Source organism: Osmerus mordax, chromosome 14 (assembly GCF_038355195.1).
Source record: "Osmerus mordax isolate fOsmMor3 chromosome 14, fOsmMor3.pri, whole genome shotgun sequence".
NCBI classification, from domain to species: Eukaryota; Metazoa; Chordata; class Actinopteri; order Osmeriformes; family Osmeridae; genus Osmerus; species Osmerus mordax.
This window is the reverse complement of record NC_090063.1, coordinates 7,647,051-7,674,940: the sequence shown is the minus strand read 5'-3', so window position 1 is coordinate 7,674,940 and position 27,890 is coordinate 7,647,051. Positions and strand designations below refer to the sequence as shown.

Genomic DNA, 27,890 nt, shown 5'->3' with positions numbered 1-27,890 from the left:
GGGAGGGGGGTGATATCCACAAAGTCCCCTTGGGTCTTAGAGATGTATGCCCTTTTCATCTTGTAAACGTTCCTATTGTGATACGACTAATTTACAAGTAGTCTCCCTGTGTGTCTCCTGTCCTGCCAAGGTGTTTGGCATTGAGCTGGTGGGCTGCCTCTTCTCCAGAAACTGGAACATCCGGGAGATGGCGCTGCGTCGGCTCTCCCACGACGTCAGTGGCGCCCTCCTCCTAGCCAATGGCGAGCGCTCCTGCCTGGGGGCGGGGTCGGCGATGGCTGCGTCTGGAGGTGGGGCGAGCTGCGGTGAGGTGTCGGGAGACGTGGTGGTGGAGTCGTGCTGCAGCGTGCTCTCCATGGTGTGTGCCGACCCCGTCTACAAAGTCTACGTGGCCGCACTGGTGAGAACCTTTCACTGTTGGCACCCACTGTTATAAGTAGAAGGTTGTTATCGATCGCTGTTGCCTGATAATCAGAGGGGTCAATAAGGAAGCCGGTCCATTCAGCAATCGGTGTTTCACTACCACTTTAAAGCAACCATTTAAAGGTGTTGTTTTGAAAATGTTTGAACAACCCCCAAGAGAAACTGTGTGTTCTTACATAATTCCATGCATTCCCAGTTTCCACAACATTTACCTTTTAATTTTTTCCAAGTGTCCCTTCATCTTGAACGCTACACATGCAAGGATGTTTCCAGGGTTTACACCCAGCAACCACAGAAAGAGACCGGTTGCCACCGTTCACCAAGCTGTCCAGCGATTGATTTGTTAGCTTGGCCAGAATCGAGCTTTCACCCTTTGCCCCCCCCCCTCCCCCCCATGTTGAAGTTATCTCCAAAGCAGGCTAAAGTTCAATTTTATAAACATGCTGGGATAGGCTTATAGTTTTAAAGTCCATTGAAGAGCAGAAGGTCTGAAAAGCGGCAGGGAACAACAACAGGTCTTTCTTATTTTTTTTACCTATTTATTCTTCTCTAAGACTGAACGATGGTTCTTAGTGAGCACTTTCTTTTTAATCAGTCGTAAAGACACCATACCGATGACTTTTTCAGAAGGTGTCATACCAAAGCAGTCTTTTTGTCGGTGAGGACTCGCGGTTCCTGTGTTATTGAATTCTTGAACCTCGACCATCTTGACTTGTTTGAAAGTTCTGTTTGTCCCGAAGAAAGGTTTGTTTGTTCTTGTTCATGGGTTGTCTCTGCTGGGACTGTGTAGGCTATGGAGCATGCTGTTATGTGGGTGGAGTGAGACAGAAAGAAACAAAGAGAGTGGGACTTGGGGGTAACAGTGAGGCGGTAAAAGATGGAGGGATAGATAATGAGAGAGAGAAGTGGGAGGGAGTAGTCAGTAAAGGAGTATCCCTGACTGGTTTACATGAGAGAGAGAAAAGATAGGATGTTGAAAAGTTCGAGAGAGAGAGAGAGAGAGAGAGAAAGGGTGTTTGTGTGAGGGAGAACACTGATCCTCAAGTCTAGCTGTCTGGGCAGTATTCCAGTGCAACACTCATGCACCACTCCCCTCTTCTCTCTCTCTCTCCCTCTCTTCCTTCCCTCTTTCTTTCTCTATCTCTTTCTCACCCTCTCTGTTTTCCATCTCTCTCCCTCTGTCTTTCTCTGTGTGTGTGTGTGTGTGTGTGGGGGGGGGGGTCAGACTGAACCAATATGCTAGCAGCACCTCCACCCTTCTCCTGGGAACAGCACTTCCTGCTATGCCACCCCCTCCCCCTGGGTTTGTTGTCGGACTTTACTTTTCCAGTCATGTCATCTAGAGCCGTCAGGGTTTTACACAACGTGCCAACACAGTTTCCTTAGTTGGAACTCTTATTAAGTTGAAGTACAGCTTTCTTTGGGTGTGTCAAACCAGAGTTGACTTTGAAACAGGGTTGTTTCACTGTCCTCTAAACACATGGGGATAATATCCCCCTTGTATGTTGTAACAATATGATTGTTGGGACAACAAAAAGTGACGATCTGTCTGTTTCCCTTCGTGTTTATAGAAAACGTTGCGGGCCATGCTGGTGTACACGCCTTGCCACTCTGTGTCGGAGCGCTCGCGGCTGCAGCAGTTGCTTCGACCTGTAGTGGAGACCATCCTGGTCAAGTGTGCTGATGCCAACAGGTAAGACACACTTCTCAAAGAAGAAAAACTTCTACAGAAGACAATATTCTGCTTGTTAGCTGCTGCCCTCTTGTGGGGAGAGGTAGAGACGGAAAACCGCATGCGGCAGTCAAGTATGTCAGTTCAAGTATAGCTATCACATTGTAGTGTGGCACCTTCAAATATACACAAACCATGTTGTCTAATGCTGTGCAACCTACAATGAAGCACTTCTATATGGAGGCTGATATGTGTGTCTGTGTCCTTAGTCGTACCAGCCAGCTGTCTGTGTCCACCCTGCTGGAGCTTTGTAAGGGCCAGGTGGGAGAGCTGGCTGTAGGAAGAGAGATCCTCAAAGCAGGTAAGAAAATGACCATAAAAGGTCACCACCACAACAGCAGGTGCAGCATGCTATGCACCAACATCTCAACAAGATGGCACTCCACCTGCTTTTTTGCTGATTTACAAATCAATCCCTTATGGGGGGGAAAAAACATTTGTTGCATTGGTATATTTATTTATGGGTCACAGACATTCATCCATTAAAAGATTTTGGGCGGTTAACGATAAATGATCGCTTCAAGTCATGCTGCCTTTTGTTCTCCCCTTCCGCCCGCCTCTGCTGCTCCAGGGTCTATTGGCATTGAAGGTGTGGACTACGTCCTCAACTGCATCCTGGGGCCCCAGACCGAAGCCAACAACTGGCAGGCCTTGCTGGGCCGCCTGTGCCTGATCGACCGGCTCCTGCTAGAGTTCCCTGGCGACTTCTACCCTCACATCGTCTCTTCTGGAGGCGGAGGTGACTACCACCAGTCCCAGACCCTGGTGGAGAGGTATGCTACAGGGGAAGAGAGGGTTTCGGGGGGAGATTTATATTGGCGGATATTTGGGAGGTGGCGGGTATCTTTTGGAAAGGTATGTTCTAAAGATGTACTTGTCATTTATACCAAGGACAGTGTTTGGTTTTATCTGTGTCATTGCAGTAGGAAGTAGACTGTCTTAAGCTCATAGGGATAGATTGTGCATTTGGTACCTTTGACCCGATACATTGACCTTGAGCTACAAGCCCATAGGCACAGTCCGTGAGTTTGTTCACACTGTTATTTTGAGCTGAAAGCCATGTCCCGACCACATAACCGTAAAATGGTGTTAAAGATAAGCATGTTACTAGATCAGAGTGTCCTGTACCGTATTGTGTAAGCACAACATAGACATGTATTGATATGGTTTCCCTCTAACATACTGGTTACTCAACAGATGGCACCGTTTTCTGTGTAAAAAAAACATCAACCGAGTAAAACATGAAGAATATTTATTTTAGTTGTTGAAAAAGATAGAAATTCACAATGTTTGGGCAGGCGTCTTATCCATCTTCTCATCCCTCCCTCCCTGCCTCCCTCCCTCCCTCCAGGTACCAGAAGCTTCTGCCTCTGCTTAGCTTTGCCCTCCAGTCCATAGACAACTCCCACTCCATGGTGGGCAAGCTGTCCCGCCGTGTCTTCCTCAGCGCTGCTCGCATGGTGGCCCGCGTGCCGCACATCTTCGTCAAGCTCCTGGACATGCTCAGTGTCACCAGCTCCACCCACTATGCCCGCATGCGCCGCCGCCTCCTGGCCATTGCTGAGGAAATGGACATCCTGGACGCCATTAACCTGGGCCTGGAGAGCAGCATGGCTAATGGGGCCGAGGCGCAGGAACGGCCTTCCGCGGCCTTTTTGGAACCTACAGTGCCACAGAACTCGCCCAGCGCCACCGAGAGCAACACGCCCACTCACACGGTCCAGCTAACGTCTGTCAAGGCCCATGGTGGGAGGGCAGGAGCGAGCCCGGAGGATATAACCGAGCGGCTGGCAGCAATATCCGTGACGGGGCATCCAAATATGGGTGCAGTCCCAGCCGAGCACCCAAAGCCCCCTGTTCAGGCGCGCAACAGGCCTCTCAGCCAGTGCCTGCACTCCCCTTCATCCTCCTCCCCGCCCTGCAATCAGACACCCACCCTCCCTTCGCCTTCAGCCTCCCATCCTCCCACCAGCTTCCCTGGCCCGGACTCCAGCCCCAAGGCCCGGCCTCAGAGCTTCATCGCTAGCAAGCTAGCTTCCCCCTCTAGCACCTCTTGCTCCTCTTCCCCAGGCGCCCAGCGCCGGTTTCCCCCACAGAAGAGCTTAGTCAAGGACCCAGATAAGCAACTTCCCTCCCCTGTCTTCACCCAGGCACGGCCTCTCCCCTCCAGCCAGATCCATAGACCAAAGCCCTCCCGACCCACCCCCAACCCTGCTGCCTGCACCTCCTCTGTGTGGGCTACGGGAATCTGTGCCCCTCCCACCCCCACTGCCTCCAAGCAAAGCTTAAAGCTGGACCTCCACGGGGGGGCAGAGACCATGGGGGTTGCCACCACCCTCATCCCCAGCGAGGACACCTGCTTCACCCCCGTTGAGGAGAAGTTCCGCTTCCTGGATGCCTCAGCTGAGCTCAACTCCTCCATGGAGGACCTCCTGGAAGCTTCCATGCCCACCACTGGCGACGCTACAGTTACCTTCCAGTCGGAGGTGGCTGTCTTGTCACCGGAGCGGGTCGGCAGGCCAGGTGAAGGCACGTACAGCGAGGACGTGACGCAGCACCAGAAGTGCAAGGAGAAGATGGAGGCAGAGGAGGAGGAGGCGCTGGCGGTGGTAATGGCCATGTCAGAGTCGCAGGATGCGCTGCCCGTCGTCCCCCAGCTTCAGGTGGATAAAAATGAAGACGTCATAATCATCCAGGTGGATGTGAGTAAAACACACAACTGCAGGTCTATTTTCAAGTGTGAAACTGGGATCACCAACTAGTGTCTGTAAATCAATATAGCTTGATATCCGAGAGTGGCTATAGAACCAATGAAATCCCCAAATGTCAACACATTTAGATCAAATCTGTTGAAATGTACACAATTGCCAATTGGTAACAATGTCACATTTGAACAGCCTGTTACTGATTTGATGTATTGTTTGGCCCCAAGACCCCAGAGACCCTTCCTGGCCACACCAAAGCAAAGCAGCCATACAGGGAGGGGGCAGAGTGGCTGAAGGGTCAGCAGATCGGTCTTGGGGCTTTCTCCTCCTGCTACCAGGCTCAGGACGTGGGCACCGGCACCCTGATGGCGGTCAAACAGGTGAGGGGAACATGGACTACCCCTCAGGAGTCCTAGAAGTATCGTCTGGTTTTGCACTTCTGATTGAAAATGGCCTACTATACAATAGATGAAAGATCCTCCCTCCATGTCCCCATCTGCAGTCATTTTGCACCATGTCTGACTGTAACCTCCTTCTCCTGAAGGTGACGTATGTGCGCAACACCTCCTCAGAGCAAGAGGAGGTGGTAGAGGCCCTGAGAGAGGAGATCCGGATGATGGCCCACCTTAACCACCCCAACATCATTCGCATGCTAGGGGCCACCTGCGAGAAGAACAATTACAACCTTTTTGTGGAGTGGATGGCAGGTAAGACTTTGGGCCCACTCCCCTGCGTATTGCATCAGATCACTTTTTTTTTTTTTTCTTCAAACTCTGATTACATGCACTGTCTTAAAGGAGTTCAAAGATGCCCTTTGATGTCGACACACAAGGGCAACCCTTGAACTTTTTGACACTTCAGTTGCAACGCTCTCACTCTCTGCAGGAAGGTTGTGAGCAACCGTCACATCAAGTTGTCCTTGTTTCTTTCTCCCTGTCCAGGCGGCAGTGTGTCTCACCTGCTGAACAAGTATGGGGCCTTCAAGGAGGCTGTGATCATCAACTACACAGAGCAGCTGCTGCGTGGCCTGGCCTACCTCCACGAGAACCAGATCATTCACAGAGACATCAAAGGTGAGTGCTCAGAGGCCCACGCTCAACTTGTTCACACACAGCACAGCTGTGTTACACTATAACAAACAACCCCCCCCCCCCTCTCATTCTTTCCACACCCACCTAGGTGCCAACCTGCTCATTGACAGCACAGGGCACAGGCTGCGCATTGCTGACTTCGGGGCAGCTGCTAGGTTGGCATTCAAGGGCACGGGTGCAGGCGAGTTCCAGGGCCAGCTCTTGGGAACCATTGCCTTCATGGCCCCTGAGGTAAGCATGAGACAGGGGAGATTACCTCCAATACCTGTGTACCATTCACTCTCTTGGTGGACGTAAGACCAAGGGGGTGGGGGGGACTTATGTACAATGAGATTGAACATAGAAAGGTGATCCAAAGGTACACTCCGAAAGAAAAATACTTTGTTTCCTGTAAGGCTTAGTGTGCATTTGTATTTGAGCTACTCATCACAGGACGGCAGTCCAGAATTCACTTCCCCAGGCCAAAATCTTGCTCTTCCTTCTTTGCTCTGGGGGTGTCCATTTAAATGTCAATGGCTTCAGACAAAGCTTTTTTTGTAGTGACATCCAGTCGCCATTATGCGATGCCATTCAGTCACGTGTGCCGCTTTGGTAACTGGCTAAAGTGGATTTGGATTTCTTAGTAACTCAGAATGAAAGAAAATTGTAATCCCTTTTGAGAGGCACCACAATGGCTGCTGCCCCCTTAATGCCTTGTTATCATTGTGGTGCCCAACCTTGTTTAATTGGGAGGGAGTTCAGCTGGCCAGGGGCCTCAAGCAGCAGTGGACCAGTTCATTATCAGAGCTCACTCCCTGGCTGTCTCTTTCTCTCTCCCTAAGCAGTCAGAGATGTTAGTTGTTGTGCAACTACAGTACTTTTTTTTGTTTGTGAAAACAATTACATTACAATAGAATATGTTTTAAGAACTAGGCGAGGCCTACTTGATAGTATTTATATTTAAACACATCTCCAACACCCCCCTCTCTTTCAGACAACTTTATATGAAATGAATTAACATGATTATAAATAATGTATAGGTGTATAGCTGATTGGTAGCAAACACTGGATGCATGCTTCTTAAATTTCACACTCACATGCCACTTTCAGATCAAAACCCCGCTTTTTGTTTTTTCATCATTTGTCGCACTGCTGAACTTGCAGCAAGGAAAATGGATGAATCAGCATACCACAGTCTTGTTCTCTAGCTTCAATTTAAGGATTGTGGAGGGTTCGGGTTAACTATTCTGCGCTATTATTGAGACTACTACAATATGAGCAATGAGCTGATAGTTATGTGTTATGGGCAACAAGGCAAACTATAAAATGAATGATATTGGAATCTTTCAGCTCTTTCACTCACCGCCTCTGTCCGTCTCTTTCAGTATTTGTCTTCTTTATAAGTATATGAAGTATTGGAATAGTATTGTTTTTGTCATTACTTTTTATGTTTACTGTAGTTGAGGCACACAAATAAAACCATCTCGGTTGATGTCAGGGGACTGTAATGATGTTGACTGCGTCACGTTTATTGCGTAGGTGTTGAGGGGCCAGCAGTATGGGCGTAGCTGTGACGTGTGGAGCGTGGGATGTGCCATCATCGAAATGTCCTGCGCAAAGCCCCCCTGGAATGCTGAGAAACACTCAAACCACCTGGCATTGATCTTCAAGGTATGTCGCTGTTAGACGCATTAAATGTATGCATCTTCCAAATTCATACGCCATATAAATAGCTTTTGTTTTTACTGTAGTATCGCTGTTTTAACATGACCACACTTCTCCATCCTCCAGATTGCAAGTGCCACAACAGCTCCCTCCATCCCCCCTCAGCTGACCCCGGGCCTGAGGGATGTTACCCTGCGCTGCTTGGAGCTGCAGCCCACAGACAGGCCCCCCTCCAGGGAACTTCTCAAACACCCTGTGTTTCGCCTCAACTGGTAGCCCCCTCCCCACAACGTCCACACGGAAATACTACTGAAGACCCTGCCAGCCTGCCCTCCTTACTGCTACCGACCAGTCACCCTCACTGACCACCCCTCCCCCCATGGTGTCAAACTGCTGTACCCTAGCACAAAATGCAAAAAAAGCAAGTTGCAAAAGTTCTACTACAAAAACGGTGCCTTCTTTGGAGTGCCATGTTGGGATACTGTTATTTGGTTATTGCTTTGTTTATTGAAGCTCTGTTTCAATTAGAAAATGGTTCCTGTTGCACTTAGGCAGCCATTTTTCACTGTCATAAAGATTTGGAGAAGTTCTGTTAATTTGAAGTAAAAAAAAATATAGAAGTCCTTAAAACAGGAGAATCTTTGTTTTTAGTCCTTGTTATGTTTTTAAGTCTTGCCCTAAATTTCAGAATTTTTTCTTTTAACCTACGTATGTGTAAAAGGAAAGTGGAATCAAATGTGCTTGTAATTGTAACATTTAAATTTTGGGGGGGGTGCATTCTGCGTTTCTACACAGATGCCTTTTGAAGATGTGCATTTTACTGTTGGGCCATAAAGCTTATTTGAATAATCATTAAGATGTTGTCATTAAGTGTATCAGGGAACGATGATATATCTAATTGAAACTTTGCTAGTTTGGCTAGCATAATGCTGAATGTGAATGCTTATGATGGCGGTATTTGTCTCTCAATAGTTTTGTTTATCCTTTTTTATCTAAAAAATCCCACTTTATGAAGTTCTGACTATATAAGGTTTGTTTCGCATCTTATTGGGTGTAATTGTGTTTCAAAGCTATCCCCAGTTTAAGATGTTTGCTGAGTATGAGCGTTTCCTAACTTTGTTATTGTCATGCCCTGCCGTTATCCTGGCCTCATAACCCTCACTGTTACGTTGAGCCATGTCACCAATGAGCCCTCAAAATTAAGCTGTGTCCTGTCATTCAAAAACGCTAAGTTCATTACTGATCTACCATTTCTTTGGTGCTGTTCCTTGTAGAATGTTATGCTCCAATTTAACTTGTGATCTGATCATAATTTTTTTTCATATACAGTATGTTATAAGAATGTGTGTTCATCTGAGGTTTTCTAAAACTCTTTTCTATTATGGATTTTCCAACATGGATATTCTATATGATACTGATAACTACTGTACAGCGTTTCAGGTGGAGGGATGATTCTGAAATCATAGCTTTCTGCTTGTAAATCTTTAAACATCTCTTTTTTTCATTAGAATTTACAAGCATGTTCCGAAATCGTTTTGCTTGTCTAAACTGTAACTCTTCAAGTGTTGCCATTCTGATTGTAATCAGTTAAGAAAGTTAAAGGATGATTATTACGATTCAAATCCAAATTTAACCTTATAAAATGGGAAACATGCGTTTGCTACTTATTTGAAATTTCTTGAGAAAAAATCATGCAATGGTTTTGGCCATTTTTAAATACTTACTTAGAAAATTTCTTTATTTAATTAAAATCCTATTTCTTTATGTGGAGTACAAGCTGGTTGAGCTTGAAGAGTTAAATGTAAATAAATGTGAAGTTTGGTAGCTAAATTTATTGTACTTGACTGTCTTTTTATACTACAATATTTTCCATAAAATACATTTTGTTTTGTTCCTGCTTCGGGTTATTTTTCTTATCTTACTTCTAAATGTATTTTTAAAAGCTTTAAGATTATGCACTCTTGTCTTTTTATATACTGGAAGATAAATCAGATTCTGTTATTCATAAATGCAAATCAGTATTACTTCAATTTGTCATGTTGAAAATTCTTACCAATCTCAATGCCTTCTGAATCATACAGTTGTCCACCTGTGTCTCATCCAGCTTGCTGGTTTTCATGTATTTTATTTTCTTATTTTATGCTGATGTGATCTTATGTCCTTTTTGGATCTGAGCTGGACTGAATTGTTGTATGAAATTGTATGCAGTTTCATGTGTCACTTGGTGGTACTTTTTTTGTAAAACACATCTATTGCTGTTTTATTCCAGTCTCTACTACCTCAGGTGTCCTATAGTCTCTTTTACCAAAGTTCACTTTCTCAATATATATAAATATATATTCTTTTTTTGACTATTTGTTTATGATCTCTCTTTTTCAAAGATTTCCAGGGCTTAAGGGCAAACATATTAGCACCTTTATCGTGCAAATAAACTCATAAAATCTCTGGGTTAAGACCATTGAAATTGGCTTAAGATATATTCTGTAAATTAAAATATATCAAGATATTTTAATTATGAATTTTTTTACCCCCTTTGAAGCATTTTATAGCATAAACTTGACTTATTTTGGTGTTTGTCTTTATAGTAAATAAACTGAAAATTGGGAAACAATTTCTCCTGTCATTTTATTACACCGAAAAGACTCCTACAAAGGAGCTTTTCTAACTGTCAGAAGAACATCTTGGTCATTGCTTTATTCCATATGACCCTGTTTGGTTTTAACGTGGAAGGGGTCCACAAAAAGGTGTAGGCCTATACAATATGTGCTGCATGTGTTTAAGATAGTACTAATGTTGATTGCATGCTGAAGGTTCTCTTTTCAGCATGTCTGATATCTAACAGATATGCAGTGTGTAGTGCCCTAAAGCTTTCAACTTTCTGGGCCATGATCTTCGACACATCTTGGAACATGGAGGGTTGTTAGGACAGTATGTTTTTCGAGTTTAGTTAAAAGCAAACAACTGCTTAGAAAGGTTTTAATTATCCACGTTATATTCAATAGTGCGTTACACCCTCAAACATGCACAAGTTTAGTTATTTGAAATGTTAATGTTACGTACCCATTACAAAGTACACCCGGCTGCTCGTTGTCAAGGCGACAACATTCAACTTCCTCGCAGACAGGAGCGCGAATTAGTCACCATCCGAGAGCCTTCCTACCTCGCCAGGAATCAGAAGTCCTCCCTGATTGGTCTCTTCTCTCTCGCCACATACCGTCGCTCTCACGCCATTGAACGGCTCAGATTCCTGGAACGCATGGTCTCTCTTTAATGATCACTGATTGGTTTGAAACTTAAAGGGCTGGGCAACGCTGAAACTTCAGAAATGTTGATATCCGTTGTGATTGGACATGAAGCCGTCACTTGTAAAACGGGGTGTAGTCGACAGGTACAGTCCCCCTATCATCATTATATAAATGTGCAGTTGGAAGGCTCAAGCTATCATTTAGTGTGCTGAGGTTTGTGTGAGTGTCAACTTCTTATTTTGAATGTGAGTACAGCCTACTTTATTAAAATATAATTGTTTTTTCTAAATGCTTAATGTGAATGAAGTGATAAGCTATTTTGGAAGTTTGGGAGGCTTATTGGACTATATCAATGTATTTATTCATTGGAAACAATTGACCCAAAAAATTATTGCTATAACATCGTGTATTTTGTTCTAATTATAAATGAATACATTTTTAGTTGCATGTTGCTTTAAAATATATAATTTGAAGTTAAGTGCCTCATAATAGTTATCTAGAAAATAAATATCAACATTAGTCCTGAACTGTTACATCTGCAGTTTACCATTTGGCGTGTCACCGATAGTTTTAGTAAACTTTTTTGTTATCGTGTGTGCCACAACGAAAATCGATGTAATTTTGCGCAGGAAACTTGAGCGCATCATTCTAACACGACTAATAACTTAAGTTTAGGCGGAAGCTGGTCCGTCGCCTTTTTCGTCCGGCTGCGGGTGGTCGCATCTCGAATTCTGACCTTACGATCTATCTAGTCATGGTTATGCAGTAATCCTGTCATTCACACTGTAAATACTTCAGGTGAGATGAGACCTATTATTGATGTGTACTTCTCTATTGTTTATTGGCGTTACTTCTAATGCAATTAGAAGCTAGCTACGAACGGGCAGCTAAAATTTAAAAAGCCTGCTAATACAACAGGACAGTAGCAGTGCGCAAGCTTGTCTGGCTGCTAGCTAGCTAGCTCTTCAGTATGTGATAGACAAGTACTGTTATGTACATTTCATTTGTGACAATCTTAGGTCATCCGCTAAACCTGTCGTTTTCGGTCATACTACTCCTGGCTTTTAGCCACATAAGCAAGCGCAACATTAGTGACTGATATTTGAGTTTGGTCGATCATCTGTTTTGCATTGAGGTTTGACAGACAGCAAACCCATGCTAGGTTTTTTACAGCCTGTAGTTCCCATAATATGTTCGAGTCCTATGATGTACAGCATGCTGATTTACGCAGTGCTAACTGTAACACATTTGTATTTGACGATCTTGCATTAACATCACACTTTTTGACCAGATTACAAAGGGGGACTCTGATCTGATCGTTTTGTAACTGGGTGAAAGGTCATCAGTTAATAACCTCAATGCCCTTTACCCTACTTTAACATAATTGGATTACAGACGATCGCGCCGTGTGAGTTGGTTTGCTTGAGCAAGTGGGATCATTTGAAAGGAGGCTGAACTAGCAAACTGACCTAACAGTTAAAGTTTGGGTGTCAACTTTTAGCTGTAGTTAGGGGAATTTACTCACGACAGTATGAAACCAGTTTAAGCAGTCATTCAATACAATAATGCTATACTTTCGCACAATTCTTCCAGCCCTTACAAAATGCCTGGATCAGTCCCAGCCAGTGGTGAGGCCACATGGCCCAAAGATGTGGGCATCATTGCCATGGAGATCTACTTCCCCTCCCAGTACGTGGATCAAGCAGAGCTGGAACAGTTTGATGGTGTGTCAGCGGGAAAGTACACGGTGGGTCTGGGCCAGGCACGTATGGGCTTCTGCTCAGACCGCGAGGACATCAACTCCCTGTGCCTGACTGTGGTCCAGAGGCTGATGGAGAGGAACTGCCTGTCCTACGACAGCGTTGGGCGCCTGGAGGTTGGTACCGAAACCATCATTGACAAGTCCAAGTCTGTCAAGACGGTCATCATGCAGCTGTTTGAGGAGTCGGGCAACACAGACGTAGAGGGAATTGATACGACCAACGCCTGCTATGGTGGCACAGCCGCCCTCTTCAATGCTGTCAACTGGGTGGAGTCCAGTTCCTGGGACGGTAAGAGACGTTGTGCTTGACAATGTTCTGATGTAAATTAACTGTCTTAATGGCTTTTTATTGTTTCAGCCTCAGGTTTTACACTTATGTAATGCTTTATATCCATACAGAATATTCAGTCTTCTGTTTATCTTTGTTCATACTCACTTCTCTGTCACCCAGGTCGCTATGCAGTGGTGGTGGCAGGAGATATTGCTGTTTATGCTACTGGAGGTGCCAGGCCAACGGGTGGTGCTGGTGCAGTCGCCATGTTGGTTGGACCCAATGCTCCATTGGTTTTTGACAGAGGTAAGTCAATCCACCACTCTGGTTAGAAATGCTAACACTGATCTGTAAGCACTGCTGTGTGACATGAACATTTACAGATGAGATGCCTCGTTTGTTGTTTTTAGATCAATGTCAGCTCAGTAGAACGTGACTTGACATGCACTTTGACTGGTCAAATTGTAAACAAGGTGCTGTGTGTCAATGAACCTAGGCCTACTTTCCATGATGTAGCCAACAAGTTTCTCTTTCTCTATGTTTTAGTGGGTTAGATGCTAATTGTGCGTGTTTGACCTCATAGGTCTTCGGGGAACACACATGCAGCACGCTTATGACTTTTACAAGCCAGATATGGTGTCAGAGTACCCTGTTGTGGATGGCAAGTTGTCTATCGAGTGCTACCTGAGTGCGTTGGACCGCTGTTACTCTGTGTACCGCAACAAGATCCATGCACAGTGGCAAAGGGGTAAGGAATGGTTTCAAAGTATTAATGGGGGATTTTGTTTATCTTTGTGCTCAGTGTGGACAAAAACTAATGTTCAGTGCCTTCCTATATCTTGGAGTCCCTCTCACACACACATCCCTTAGGGATAATGCTTAAGTCGTTAAGTGGGTTTAGAATGTACCCTGGGAAACTAGGCATGTTTTAAGAAGTTTATATGAGTTCATGACATTGGCCTCACCACACGTGCAGCGTTGCAGAAAATTGGTTTAATCAGATTGGCTTGTGGTCAACTCTGGGTTAACTGTAAGTGTATTCATAATGTACTCATAATAAACAAAATATAATAATTCCACCTTTTGTTCACAGAGGGTGTGGAGAAGCGTTTTAGCCTAGAAGACTTTGGCTATATGGTCTTTCACTCTCCTTACTGCAAACTGGTGCAGAAGTCACTGGCCCGTCTCATGCTCAACGATTTCCTGAGTCACCCCAACCCCAACACCGAGACTGGACCATTCAGCGGTCTGGAAGCCTTCAGGTTAGAATAACACATTATGTCTTATGGAATTTCATAGAATTGTATTTTATTTGTTGGTGTAAACGACCTCAAAGCCCACACTTGCATCTTCATGGTAATAACAAGGAAACCCATTGTTTCTAAAACATTTGCTTTGCAAACAAGCTTAGATGCTCTAAATACACATTGCAGTATGGACATACATTTGGTAAACACCTACACCAATCAATTTAAATTCAGTTCTAATTGAAAGAAAATAATTGACAAAACAGATTCTTAGATTTTTTTAGTGTTGTTGTACCTCGGTCTTTGAGAGTGAACTTGTGGTCTCTGTCATACAGCATGCACCACAGACCCACCCGCCCCATCCATATGTGTAGTGTGGCCATGTGTTCCTGAGCAGGCTGATCATCAATGCCCCTCCCCCTTTTGTTGACAGTCTCAGCTAGGCACTGTCACAAGTGTTTACAACTTTTATGACAGTGCCTCAGACATTGAGCTTCTAGTTAGGTTAGGTATATTACTTTTAAGCTGTGTAGCTAGCGATTATCTTACGATGTAGCTATATTGCCTGTCCTCGTGACTTTATGCCTATTTTCTATTTCAAATAAATATTTAAAGAACATAATTTTCATACAAAGTTTCATACTTAGTTGATGTAAGAATTAAATCTGACCCATAGGCAGATAAAGCCAGAAGAAACCTACTTTGACCGTGATGTGGAGAAGGCCTTCATGAAGGCCAGCACACAGCTGTTTGAGGATAAGACCAAGGCTTCCCTCCTGGTCTCCAACCAGAACGGCAACATGTACACGCCCTCAGTGTACGGCTGCCTGGCGTCAGTCCTCGCACAGTAAGTCTGCCTTACAATCATCAGGACTGGATTACTTGCATTTTTGTTGTGTCACGTTTAATCAAAGGTAACGGTAGTGCTTGTGCTGTGTTGTAGTTCTAGTAATTTATTGAAACCAGTATTTCAATTAAAATACATACCCATACAACTATCCCTATACTATGTGTGACCATGTTTGTCCCTCTGCAGATATACATCTGAACAGCTGGCGGGTCAGAGAATAGGATTGTTCTCCTACGGCTCAGGCTTCGCCGCCACACTCTACTCCCTCAGAGTTTCACAGGACTCAACTCCAGGTCTGCTTGTTCACAATTGGACTGATCCCTTTGCTCCCTGCTGTCCCGTCCAATAAGAAGTCCTCCATGCTCCTGTATTTTGTCAGGAAATGCTGCCAACATAGTTTCTCCTACAATATCCCACTCACACAATATCCCACTCACAATATCCCACTCACACGATATCCCACTCACATGATTAACGATGGATATGTCAGTAGAATTAACGTAGTCAGCAGTTGGGTAGACACCTCATCATTGAGTCTTCTTACTTAATGTGTTCTGACTTGTCTTGAAAGCTCCTGTCCCTTTAATTGGTTTTCCCCAGGTTCTGTATTGGACAAGCTGTTGTCCAGTCTGTGTGACCTGAAGGCCAGACTTGACTCCAGGAGAAAGGTGTCTCCTGCTGTGTTTGCTGAGAACATGAAGCTGAGGGAGGAGACTCACCACCTAGGTAAGGTTTACACTTTACGCTCTCTCTCTCTCTCTCTCTCTCTCTCTCTCTCTCTCTCTCTCTCTCTCTCTCTCTCTCTCTCTCTCTCTCTCTCTCAACATGCACATACTGTATAACCTCAATCTTCTCAGGAACTGTTTCTTTTACATTTGATCAACAACTTTATTCAAAGGAATTAGACCACAATTGAGTCTATTCTAGTCTAACATAACTCCACATTCTATGAAATACTCAAACGTATAATGTTCTTATTCGGCCACAATAAAGTATTTCTCCTTCTTTCCTGGACAATTTCAGCAAACTACATTCCTCAGGGTTCTGTTGATGAGCTGTTCCCGGGGACATGGTACCTGAGCCGTGTGGACGAGAAGCACCGCAGGGAGTATGCCAAACGCTCCCTCAACGACGACCTACCCCTGGAGGCTGGCCGGGTGAACTCCACCACAACCACAGAGGTAATGGTGGCCATTTTTCCTTTTTATTTCACACTGCAGAACATCATAGTGATTTACCATTCATCTGTCTCAACATTATAAATCATATGGATGACACAACCAAGGGTAAATAAAAATGTTTGTCCATGAAACGTTGGACAAGTTACAAGTCTATTTGATCCAACGTTCTAGATGTGTAACTGAGGGATGCATTGACCTAGAGTTCTTCTCTTTTCCTCCCTTAGCAGCACATCCCCAGCCCTGCAAAGAAGATGCCCCGAATCCCTGGCACCACAGGTGGGCCTGAGGCGGTGGCCATCAGCAACGGGGACCATTAAGCTCCTATCCTCTGTGAGGTATATTTTTAGGCTGACAGACATGTGGAGACGGATCAAATAGAACAAACAAACAAACAAACAAACAAACTGAAAGAATGATAAATGAAGAGCTATGTCCATTCACCTCTTCAGTGATATATCACTGACTGTGAATCACCACATCATCTATCCCTCTCTGAACTTGGTTTATTTAAAAGAAAATTAATTGCGGGATTGTACACTTAAGTAGGTTATATTTTTTTTCATGGGAGGCCCAGCAAAAAGACATTGGCTTTGTCAAGGTTGCAGACACTCCTCACATTTTATTCCTCAACTTTCTGTTCAGCTAAAAAGAGAAAGGAAGAACAATTGTAATTAGTTCTGTTATATGGACTGTAACAAATCTTCCTTTTTTGTATGGTAATGTACTTACATTTATGGTCATTTATAAAGAAAACATATATATATACCCTAATATATATTAAAATGGTAGTGTTGCACAAACTGCTGTGGAACCAGTAGTTAATTAATTTGACCTAATTACACAACGATAAGAGGAAACCTAAAAGGAGTGAACATCTTCTATGACCCATGCTTCTGTTGTATTTAACTATTTAGCTTATCTTCCCTCTGCCAAGAAAGATCATAAACAGGAATGTAGCCCTAGTGGGCATAAAGGGAAGTTAGCCTTATCTGTGTGTTGATTTATCAAATGCTGCTACTAATGCAACCTGCTACAATGTGTCTGACCTGTTAATGTGTAACTGCACAGAAGAATACCTCAGTTGACTGTGTAAGTAAATGTAAAACAAAATGGCCTGACGTCTTCCTCTTGTGACACAGAGACAACAAGCAGAGTGACAGGGAGGTCAGAGGTGTTTGTTTTTTTTCTGCCACAGCTTCAGTCATGCAATCAATGTTTATTTTGACAGTGGATGCTGCAGCATTACAAGGAGGAACGCAATCACCTGACTTGATCGGGAAATTGATTGAAACTCATGAAATGGATTACATTCAATTATTTAACAACTAATCTGGGCCAAGCTCTTAACAACTATACAGATGGCATAAACAATTTTTTTTTTTTTACATAGTTTAGAGACATTGTAATTAAATTACCTGTTTCTAATTCCATTTCCAATGTGTATTGGGGAATAATTACTTAGGAGAAACTTTTGAAGGTAGAAAAAAAGGAAATGTCAGTAGGCAAAAACCCATATGCAATCTTGTTAACTTGTTCATGCATTACATCCGGTTCTTTGCTCTGCCAGACTGGCTTTAGTACTTTCCACGCCTGTCTGTTTTGTGTTAGTGATTCACTTGTCATTAGTTGTGCCAAATCACTATGGTAAGAGAGAAGCACTGCTAGGGTTGGTCTCACCTGCAGGTGTATTATGGGCAGGATGACACCGATGCCCATTGTGCCTCTGTGAGCTGCAGTAATCCAAATACACATTGGGGAGTTGCCTTTCTACAGAAGACTGAAAGGATGGACGAGGAGAGGACAGGGCAAGCATCACACTTTAGCTGTCATTTTAAAGGCCTCAACTCAAGGGCTTATGGTGAGTTCTGGTTTATCTAAAGGGGTGTGTGCTTTGAAAAAAAAATGTTAGTTCCATGTTGTGCGATATACAGAAGAAAGTAATGTTCAGTGTCCTTTCAACATGTCTTTTCTGAAAGACTTGAGTGACCAGATGCGGTCCTGAAAGGGTTGTGTTCCCAGAAAGGTCTCTCTCAAAACGTAGTTTTTATTATAACATTGGTGGGTAAGGAATAGACTGTACTAGCTACCAACTCTTGACACAGGCAGAAAGCGCTCAGCCAGAAAAATCTGCAAACATCAGCCTTAAGGGTCTAGAGTGGGACATATGTTATTCTTTTTTGACTGTTGTGGATTACCTCAGTGACTTTAGCTGTCGAGCTACTGGCATTGAACAAAAGGCTCTGAGGAAAAAATAACTTGTTGTTAGATGACAGATTGCTCAAGTTTTCAGAAGCCTTACAGTAAGCATGTACTAAATGACAAAGCTATACTCATAATACTGTATAGATATTACTCTTTTTAATTAATACAGCCAAGATAAGTTGCATCTGAGGTTATATCTGTATATGGCTGATGTTTACATAATGTTTCTCTGAGATCTGATAATTTTACCAATTTTTGGTGAGTAATGTACAGTAATAACTAAGGTTTATATTTATAGATATAAATAAATTGGTGTCTGATCAAGTGTCTTTTTTTATAGAAACAATCTGTATAGACAACATGTTATAACCATCTAGAGATTGACTGATAAATAAATATCTCTTTATTCAATGTGCTTTCAATTCCTCTATTGTATTACATTTCCAAACAAAAACAAAAGTAGACCCAACATCTCAACGGCCGTGTTAAGACGGCAAATTATGTCGTCTTTAAAACGCTTTAGGCTACATGAGTGAGTTACAGTTTTTCTCGATTGCTAACACACAAAAATGGTATGTGTAAGCCATCCCCACAAAACCATTTTGCCAAATCCCAGCAGAAAGACCATGTACCCCAATCTTTACACACAATTGACCCTTTTTGACACATTTCTCAGGTTCATTCACACTTCTTTGCAAAAGTCTAAACACACCTCTTACTTTAAGACACAATTATCACCATTATGTCATTCAGAAAACACTGCCATTTGATAAGTAAATCCAAAACAGCGCAATTCAAACAACCTTAACAACCAATTATCCATGTGTAAGCACTAACAAGCAAATATACTCAACAAGCAATCAGGGGTTTGGAATGAATACAAAGTTAAGCTGATCTGTACTTTGAAATCATGGATGCTAATATCAGAAGAAAAGGAAGAATTGTCCAAATGAGAGGAGGTGGACAAGGGAGAGGAAGAGGCAGAGGAAGAGGAAGAAGAACAACAATCTCAAATGAGATCCGTGCCACACTATGACAGAAATCCCTATGACAGAACAACCTTCTCCAAGCCATGGAAGAAGCTTGTGGGGACATTGCTCTTGAGTCTTGTCAGGGATGGCTCAGGCATTCAGGGGCATTTTCCCTGCTGTTTGGCTAGAGAAAACATTGCCTGTGAAGTTGAGGAAAATCTCTGGCCTGACCCTGGTCAGAGATAGGATGCTGACCCACAATGAACAGTACTGTACTCAAGCTCTGTTACCCAGGCAACAATTATTTGTTTATTTCCTTGTTTTCTTAGCCTTTGTTCCCCAAATTACAATTTAGAGCAATATATTTGTGTTGTTGACTAAAAGTACTACTATTTGTATACTGTGACCACTACAGTAACAAAGGCTCAAAATGCAATTGCTGTATAATGTAAATAGAAAATAAACAGCCTGTAAGAAGGACAATTGCAGTAATTGTTAGTTTTATGACATGTCAAACTCATGAGGTGGAACATATCTAAAATTCAGGGACATGTTATAGTCAATGGTTCTTGAAAACCTTTTTATAATAGTGTTTTCAAATCCGCCCATCAGTGTCTAAAGGGTATTCAGAAGGTTGAATTTATTTGAGGGCTTTGTGTGTATTTTGAATGCAAAGTTAGGTTTATACGACAGATAATATGGTTTTGACTACAGTGTTTGATTTTGGGTCAAAAGTCAAGGGTTTGGCCAAAACAGTGTAAGTATGAAGATGTGTGTTTAGAGTTTGGAGAAAACACAGTACACATTCAAGAAATGTGTCTTAGCAATTGAGAAAAACTGTAAGTTAAGCCAATTTTGCGATCCTAAATCTTACTTTAGCTGTAGGATATCTGGTCATAATTGACAATTGTTGACATCGGCTGTCAGCTGCTACTACTACACAAAATCCCCCCCCCCCCCCCCCCCCTCCCCACTGGATTTGTAGTAACACCAGCTAGACACATGATGTCAGTGGTTCTGCATTTAAGAAGTGACATTAACTTGCCAGTCAAATGGTATGCAGATTGAGGATCAAACACATTTCAGGGCACAAAACAATGTTACGAATTGGAGGGCAAGCATGGTTCTTGTCTCATCAAGCATGTTCATCTTAGGTTTCTAATCCATCTTTATCCGATCCCCCTTTTCCGAGTCTATGTCAAAGGCAGTTAGTCTTCTTATAGCGTTGGCTAGTTACTATAGTAGCCTAGTTAGGCTAGATGCTATATGGAATGGTGCATTTAGCCCGTAAGTATTTATGCAATCGTCTATTACTGTGATGTGTCAGAACATCTCACGTTGAATTAGGCTATTACCAGAAATTGGCCTTGACCAAAACTAAATTGTTGTGAATAACCCTACACCGCCCCTGCCTGCAGCATGATTGTCTGTGCTCTGAGTCGCTGAAGGGTGGAGTTTGATCGCCGACTCTGAAAGAAGTAGGGAGTAGTGAGGGAGCTGAAAAAAAATCACTATCTGACATTTACCAGCGTTTTAGAACACCATTTCTGCTGGGGAAAGGGATTTAATATCGATATTTCACATTTAAAAGCGTAGAAATCGTCGTGGAAATAGTAAATAAAGGTAAGAACAAAAACAATGTGTTTTATTTGTTTAGAACTTTTGCCAAGCTAGCCTACGTGTGAAGTGTTCTATGTAAAACTTTACACCAGTCACAGTCTAGTTGGGCCAAACTCGAACGGCTCTTTTGACAGCTGTTTGCGTGAATGAGTTAAAAGTTAAAGCCCAGTTAAGAAAACGTTTACCATGTACTAAACGTTTTGGTCAACTGATTCACTTTCCCGGGGGTTTAAGAATAGCTATCCGGTTCATGAATGTAGATGTGAAACGTAGCTTCAAGGCATGCCATTAGCCTGTATCAAGAAATAGCTTTCCATTGAGGATGAAGAAATGTTTTTCAGTTGTGGCCCATGTTCCACGCATTTGGTAACAAAACAACAATAAAACTAAGGCTTCATGTAGGCTACTCAGCTCAACAGTTATCTTAACATGTCGGCTATAGTCCTATATTCGCCAATGCCGTTGATTGGTCTTATTCCCATTACATATAGGCCTAGTTTTTTACAGGCCACTTGTGTAGCAAGAAGCTTAAATTATATACAGTCAGCTCTAATATTAGTCTTTGTATGCTGGGTCACTTTTTGGGCAAAACTACTGCAGTCCGCTCTCAACTTTTCTTTCTTAAATGAATTAGACCTAAGAGACTAGTTTATTTGACCAAGTATCCCAGTTCAAGCTTGGGTGTTTAGTTCTTATCTAAACGGCTTCCTTGAATCAATTGTATCAACGTTTTTTATGTACGTGTTCTACAGTTGTCAAACAAGTTGGAGAAATAGGCAGCCTCTGGGTGTGAATTCCAACACCAAGAGGTGTGGTGTCACAATTTCTGTAACCTAGAACAGAGTTTAGGCCTATATAATGGGGACCCAACGCGATCATATAGTAAATGAAGCCAATGAATTGCATTGATTTATAGGTAAGCACTAGTGGACATTTGTAAATTTGGCACAGATGCAAAAAACATTCTATTCTGAAGTCTTGGCCGACTCAGCAATTTGTTAGTGTTGCTTCAGGGGATGTTCCTACATGTTCCTGCATGAACGTGTGTGAAAGTACACCATGGAGCATTATAAAGCACTATTGTCTTTGGACTGTTACACATTGCTATTTATGTCTTTGTTTTTCATCGATGGACCACTAAACGTATCTTTTGGTGACATTTTTATTTTCTGTACAATATTTTAGGCATCACTCCAACGCTCCCCATGTTAATTGATAAGGACATTTATATATATGTTACAGCTTTTGGTTCAAATAGTTTATGGTCTCACAGCCAGACATTCATTTTAATAGCAAACATCCCAACTGTCCTTGAGTGTCCCAGTCACTCATCACAACAGTGTGACAGTTGGTGTGGATAGAGGGGGAGGGGATGTAGGTGAAAATTGCACTTAACACAGTGAATACTGTTATTTATTCTAAGCACAAGAGCACAAGAAACTTCCCTATGCTAGTAGCCAGTCCCTAGCAGTCTGAAAGTGTAAGAGGATGGCTTTTGCCTGTTCACTATTTTACTGTCTGTAAAGCTTTTTCAAGGTCGAAATATTATTATTTTCAGTCATGCCTTCATGCCTGCAAATAAAAGCAGATTTTCTTTAACTTCAACGATTAGTTAGTGAGCACAAGCATTCCTTGTGGAGCAACAATGTTTGTGTGTTTATAATAGTTTACATCTTATGCTTGTGTTCATTGTATCCAATTTGCACAAATTAGTTGAGATGTTTTATATAGGTAATAAGTTGTTACGGTTACAGACTACAGAAAAAAGACTGCCATGTCAAATAATATAACAACCCACACTCCTATGTTGAACATTTTTTTAGAAGCTCAATGTCCATGCAAGGTCTGTTTTTCTATTTGATTGCTATGTGAGTGCTTAGTTCCTGAGAAGAGTGATTCAGCTCAATAGTATGCCAACAGTCTTTGAATGCCTGCAATGTTCCAGTCTAACCAGCAATGAAGATAGTGTAGCCTAACTCTGCTCCCCTCCAAGAACAATCAAGGCCAGATACTCACTGCACTTTGTACAATAGTCATGAATTATGTAGCATGTATGCTTCTGCTCTCTGAGTATGATTTTACAGATGGAGCATCTCCAATCTACCTTTGTAACCTGACTACCCTGTTCTGTTTGTAAAGCAATGCCTTATATGCAATTGTCTTGCAGTAATTGCATTTTATCAACATAAAGAACAGCTGGTATCAAAAGTAAAGGAAATGTGTGTTGTTGCTTTGTTTTAAACACATTAAAAACATTGCCAACCAGGCTTAAAGAGCTTGCACAACTAACATATTTAGCAACAAAGCTCCACTGTGTCAAACCTTCCAAGGCTTTGATGTTGAATACCACTCAATATTCCACCATGAAGTGTTAATAGAGACTTGTAATGTTGCTGCTTCTGCAGATGAAGAGCATAGCCAGCCAGGCTCCAGACAGACAAAGGCTTGCTGGTAGAAGCATGTGCCACAGACTCTCCTGGGTAACAAGGTTGTCATTGTGGACCCACTGTGTGTAATTGTGTCAAAGAGGGTGGTGGGGGTAAAGGAATTCTTTGTTGTCGGGAAGCATGGGTGTTGGAGGAAAATTCTGCTGCTGTGTGCACAGATGTGCACAGTGGGAGGCAACTCCTCTGCCTCTGGTGCCCAAAGGTGCTCTTACACCGCTTGACTCTTACCGCTCCCTTTTCATTAAACCTGCACCTTGACCCTCATATTGGCCAATTGGTGCAGGAACTTCAAGTACCAAGGACCTCCAAAGAATTTGATTACAATGTTATTATTTGCAATGCGAGAAGCATCTCGTTTCGGGTTTTTATTGTTTCGCTACCTTATTAAAACAGGAAGCATAACTTTATACCCATGGGAAAGACATTGCTGATGGCTGTCAAGCAATGCTTTTGGATTTTGTTATTATGGACGGTTAAATATGGGATTGAAGCAAAGCAATAACTGTCATTTTGGCAAACATTATAGTTGTGTTGAAGACAGTAATTTTTGGTCCTTGATGCATAAAAAGTGTCCAAGCCCGTTTTTGTGTGTGTCAAAGCACCCATTAGACTTGGTTGTGTGTGGCCTAGTGTGTTTGTTGACAGTCATTTGTGCAGGTCAGTAATCTCAATGACCCTGACAATTTAATAGAGCAAAAATGCAAAGAAGATATTAGTCATGGCCTGTTTTACAAACAAGCAATGCATTTAGAATTGATGGCAGGTGTGGCTACAGTGAAGCATTGCATTGTTGAAACTGGTTGCAAAGTGTTTAAAAAGTACTTTTTAGTACTATTAACTTTAGCTAACTTTAGTTAAGTGTTTTATTTTGATAGTACAAAAATACTTCCTGTAGTGTTGGGTAGGCTGTCCACTGATTTTGTATTTGCATAATACGGATAGTTTAACTGAAGCCACAAAATGATTTAATCTAGATGCAAAGCAGCTCAATACAAACCTAAATTTCCTAAAGCAGCATCTGACTTAGTACGGCCAAACTCTAATAAATGGGCAAGTGTTTTACTATCTAAACAAGATGTAACTCATGACTCGGAACTCGAACAACGAAGCTGAAACAAAGAAAAACAATAAAGTCGAATGATAGACATTATAGTACCTCGATCTAGTTAAAAATACAGATGGGAGGAGATGACAAGATGAGGTCAGGTCTAATGTTGACCCCTAGCCTGCACTGCACCAGGATGTTTCCCCTGGACACCAAAACACACATTCCCTGGAGGAAGCCCAAAGGGCGGGAGATTGGCAGCGTCAACAGGAAAAACATGGATAACTGCTAAAAGACCAGAGAAGAGAGAGGTTTATGTCTGTTCTGAATCTGCATCTGACTGCTCAGATCTTATAGTGTGTCACTCAAACTTAAGGAAAGCTCACCTTTTATTTGATAGTGTTTTCCACAGCACATCAAGTGGTTATTAATCAGCGAAACTAAGACCCTTTGGAAATTGACCTGATCATAAGCAAAGCATTTGGAGTGATGTTGGTACAGTATGGGGCCTGGGCCACTCTCTCTCCCGTTTAGGAGATCTGGATGTGGATGTGTGTTTCATTTCAAGGTGCAGGAGGCGCCCCTCCGTGGCAGTGTTTTCAGCCAGCCATATTTGGTCAAGGCAACGTGGACTGTTAGTCATCCAGCAGAATGGGTTTCTTTTTCTCCACCCCTCCCAATAGCCAGCTCATTTAATCTGTCCAAGAGAATTTCAAATACCCTAAACACCATCTGTGTATTTGGTGTGGCATTAACACTCACATACTATTCAAGAAAGTTAAAATACGTATTTAAAATATAATGTATTTACCATATGAAAATATATCAAGAAACCGAACATGTGCTTTTGGTGCATGAGCAGGTTACATGTGTGACTCTATGATGACCAGGGCACCTACGGAGTCACAGATGTGCTCAGTTGTTGTGTGCTCAGATGTGCTGGATGTTATTCATCCAGTAGTCACTCTGACCCTCCCACAGTCTTACAAGAAGAGCCATTGGTATAGAACACCTTCAGTATGAGCCTCTCTCAGTTAGCAATTGTTTATACCCACCCAACCAAGGTGTTCACATGACATTCCTCCTTGGTGTCTGAAAGTTGGGCATGTAGCGCACAAACACTAAAATATATTTTGCATAGCTCACGGACTGTGTCATTGCTTATATTAGGAGTCCTGCCTCGGGTCTCATGAGTTCTGTCGTGCGTAAATAGTCTGTTTCGGTCACAGATTACTCATGTTTGTGCTTTCTGTAGCGTGAGGTCAGCCTATTTGACATGCTGAGGTGGAATGGAGAGCAGGTGTGAAGGTAACAGGCAGTTTGAGCTCCCTCAATGACGAGCGAATGGCCTCCATTCCTCTGTAGCCCTATCCTGTCTTTCCCTTACAAGGTATTGCCTTGAGAACCATGTGTATTTAACAAGAATGAAAGCTATGATTTTGGAATGACTTTGTACTCAAACCATTTATCACTATGTGGCATGTGGTTCACAAACATTGCTTTAGACAGAAAATGTAATACTATGGATGAGCTGCCCAGTGCTCCAAACATTCTTCATATTATGTTTTTTTTTTTAAATTATGCTTTGCTGACTAGAATATTTAATTAAGTTTGCATGTACAGTGTAGCTGCAACCCTCCCAACCACCATTCACTTTGTCAAGAAAAAATATCAGTGTCAGTGACTAGAAGTGAATAGAACCGTTAAAATACAAGAATCCAATCTTGTATGACTTTCAGCATTAGCTGCTGGATACAGCTGCACTGACAAACGTGTCAGTCTCTGTGAACTCGAAGGAGAACATGCATCAGTATCAACTTCCTGTTTCACTCTGGGAATGGAAGTGCAAGAATGTGGATGTGCTGTTGGTTTCAGTATAGTGTGAGGTTCAATGGTCCCTTAACCCTTGTGTTATCTTCGGGTCATTCTGACCCATCAGTCATTGTGACCCACCGTCGTATTGCGACAAATTTACCTCATACAAAAACAAAGTGAAGCATTTTCTTTTAACTGTCGGGCTGTCTCAGACCCCCCACATTGGAATGGTTAAAAGAAAATTATTTTTATTTGTTTTTGTATTGGGTAAAATTGGGTAAACACAACGATGGTTCGTTATGAACCTTTGGGTCATGTGACCCGAAGGCAGCACGAGGGTTAAGCAGCTCTATTTTCTCATTTGTCGGATCGCTTGAATACCAGACTGCTAATTAAGGATCCTAAGCGTATTTGGGCAACGTCACTTTGAAATGATAGAATGGAGCAAATGAGAGTGTCATACATTCAGCACAAACTGCAGTCTTCAGTGCTGTGGCACCAAGGCAGTAACAGGACTAAGCCAAGTCCAACACCTATGTGTTTACAAGGTTCTCCCTGCACACGCAAGTGGGAACTAACCTCTCCTACTTTGTGTTAGCTTATGTTCTTCCTCACTTCACCGTCTTAATCAAGCAACTTCAGTTTTACTCAGACTGAGGCATTATTCAGACTTTGCTTCCTCTAATCCCCAAATGATTCTAGTACTCACAGGACTGGCGAAATGTATCTGGGTTTGTTGGGTGTCCACAGTGGTAAACAGATTTGGAGGAATGTTGAGCATCAACAATAACACTAACTGGATAGAATGCTTATCAAAATGAGCTGTTATGTGGACGATGGGTGAAGAATGCATGACTTCCCTGTGACCCTCCCTCACTGAAAGCCACACAGAAGTCAAAATTGACAACGCTTTGTTTTTCTCAAAAGCATGGTCATGGTAATCTTCTCTCTTTTCTAACATCCTATCAGTTTGTTGCATGAGACTGTGTTAGGGTTATTATAACTTTGGAAACCGTACATTTATAAAACCCTGTAGCATTTGATAACATGCAGGACAGAAAGGTTTGGCAGTCTTTTGCACAGACACCACAAGCAAGTCTGTTTTAGCAAGCCTATATTTTACATTTTCCTCCTAAGTTTGCATGGGCTACTATTTTCAACTCCCTCTTTGTCCCTGTTCCCTTTTTCCAGATGGACCTGATAATGTTTAGAAGATTGCCCTGATAGGTTCTCTGAATATGTGAACCAGAGTTCTGAAGCTGTTCTCTTGTCCCATTCCCATGGTCCTTTTAGGAACAAATTAGTTGTGTTCCCCTCCCTCTCTCCAATGACAAGGGCCACCCTTCCCTCTGCTCCTCTCCCTCCCTCCCTCCCTCTCATCTGCTTCTCCAGACCCTGGACTCCATAGAGAATTGTTGCGGAACTCCAAAGGAATGTGAGATGGAATTCAGCCATTGGGGCTGGCGGGCCCGAGTAGTCTGGCTGTCTCTAGCCCAGCTCATGTTGCTGTTCTAAATCCACCAGCACTTTATTTATGGATGGAGGACTGCCCGTGTTGTGGGGGGGAGATTTTTTCATATGTACCCCCCCCCTAGTTATTTTATGCTAGTCACTATGATAGCAGGCTATCAATTTTGGT

At 42.7% G+C, this 27,890-nt stretch overlaps 3 protein-coding genes across 5 annotated transcripts in view; all 3 read left to right on the top strand.

Moving 5' to 3' along the window:
• The window catches only part of map3k1 (mitogen-activated protein kinase kinase kinase 1, E3 ubiquitin protein ligase), a 30,704-nt gene extending 20,498 nt beyond the window's left edge, over positions 1–10,206 (top strand). The window contains exons 10-20 of the mRNA XM_067250766.1: positions 131–400; positions 1,995–2,116; positions 2,365–2,456; positions 2,727–2,928; positions 3,507–4,857; positions 5,088–5,240; positions 5,405–5,567; positions 5,802–5,933; positions 6,040–6,182; positions 7,470–7,601; positions 7,722–10,206. Of these exons, the coding sequence (XP_067106867.1) occupies positions 131–400; positions 1,995–2,116; positions 2,365–2,456; positions 2,727–2,928; positions 3,507–4,857; positions 5,088–5,240; positions 5,405–5,567; positions 5,802–5,933; positions 6,040–6,182; positions 7,470–7,601; positions 7,722–7,871 (2,910 nt within the window). The 3' untranslated portion in view covers positions 7,872–10,206. The remainder of the gene's footprint in view (positions 1–130; positions 401–1,994; positions 2,117–2,364; positions 2,457–2,726; positions 2,929–3,506; positions 4,858–5,087; positions 5,241–5,404; positions 5,568–5,801; positions 5,934–6,039; positions 6,183–7,469; positions 7,602–7,721) is intronic.
• An 851-nt stretch (positions 10,207–11,057) lies between these two features.
• Positions 11,058–18,764, top strand: hmgcs1 (3-hydroxy-3-methylglutaryl-CoA synthase 1 (soluble)). 3 transcript variants are annotated; one of them, XM_067251031.1, is made up of 10 exons: positions 11,058–11,085; positions 12,434–12,891; positions 13,054–13,179; positions 13,457–13,621; positions 13,967–14,135; positions 14,797–14,967; positions 15,157–15,263; positions 15,571–15,696; positions 15,994–16,151; positions 16,376–18,764. In XM_067251031.1, exons 2-10 carry the CDS (start codon positions 12,444–12,446, stop codon positions 16,466–16,468), a joined length of 1,563 nt encoding a protein of 520 aa, XP_067107132.1. In that variant the 5' UTR covers positions 11,058–11,085; positions 12,434–12,443; the 3' UTR covers positions 16,469–18,764. The 3 variants fall into 3 exon arrangements, with proteins under 3 accessions (XP_067107132.1, XP_067107133.1, XP_067107131.1); XM_067251032.1 differs by lacking the exon at positions 11,058–11,085 and adding an exon at positions 11,552–11,638 and having other exon boundaries at positions 16,379–18,764; XM_067251030.1 differs by lacking the exon at positions 11,058–11,085 and adding an exon at positions 11,552–11,638.
• Positions 18,765–20,805: 2,041 nt separating this feature from the next.
• The window catches only part of tln1 (talin 1), a 55,876-nt gene continuing 48,791 nt past the window's right edge, over positions 20,806–27,890 (top strand). Inside the window, exon 1 of the mRNA XM_067249693.1 lies at positions 20,806–20,947. The gene's annotated coding sequence lies outside the window, so the exon portion shown is untranslated. The remainder of the gene's footprint in view (positions 20,948–27,890) is intronic.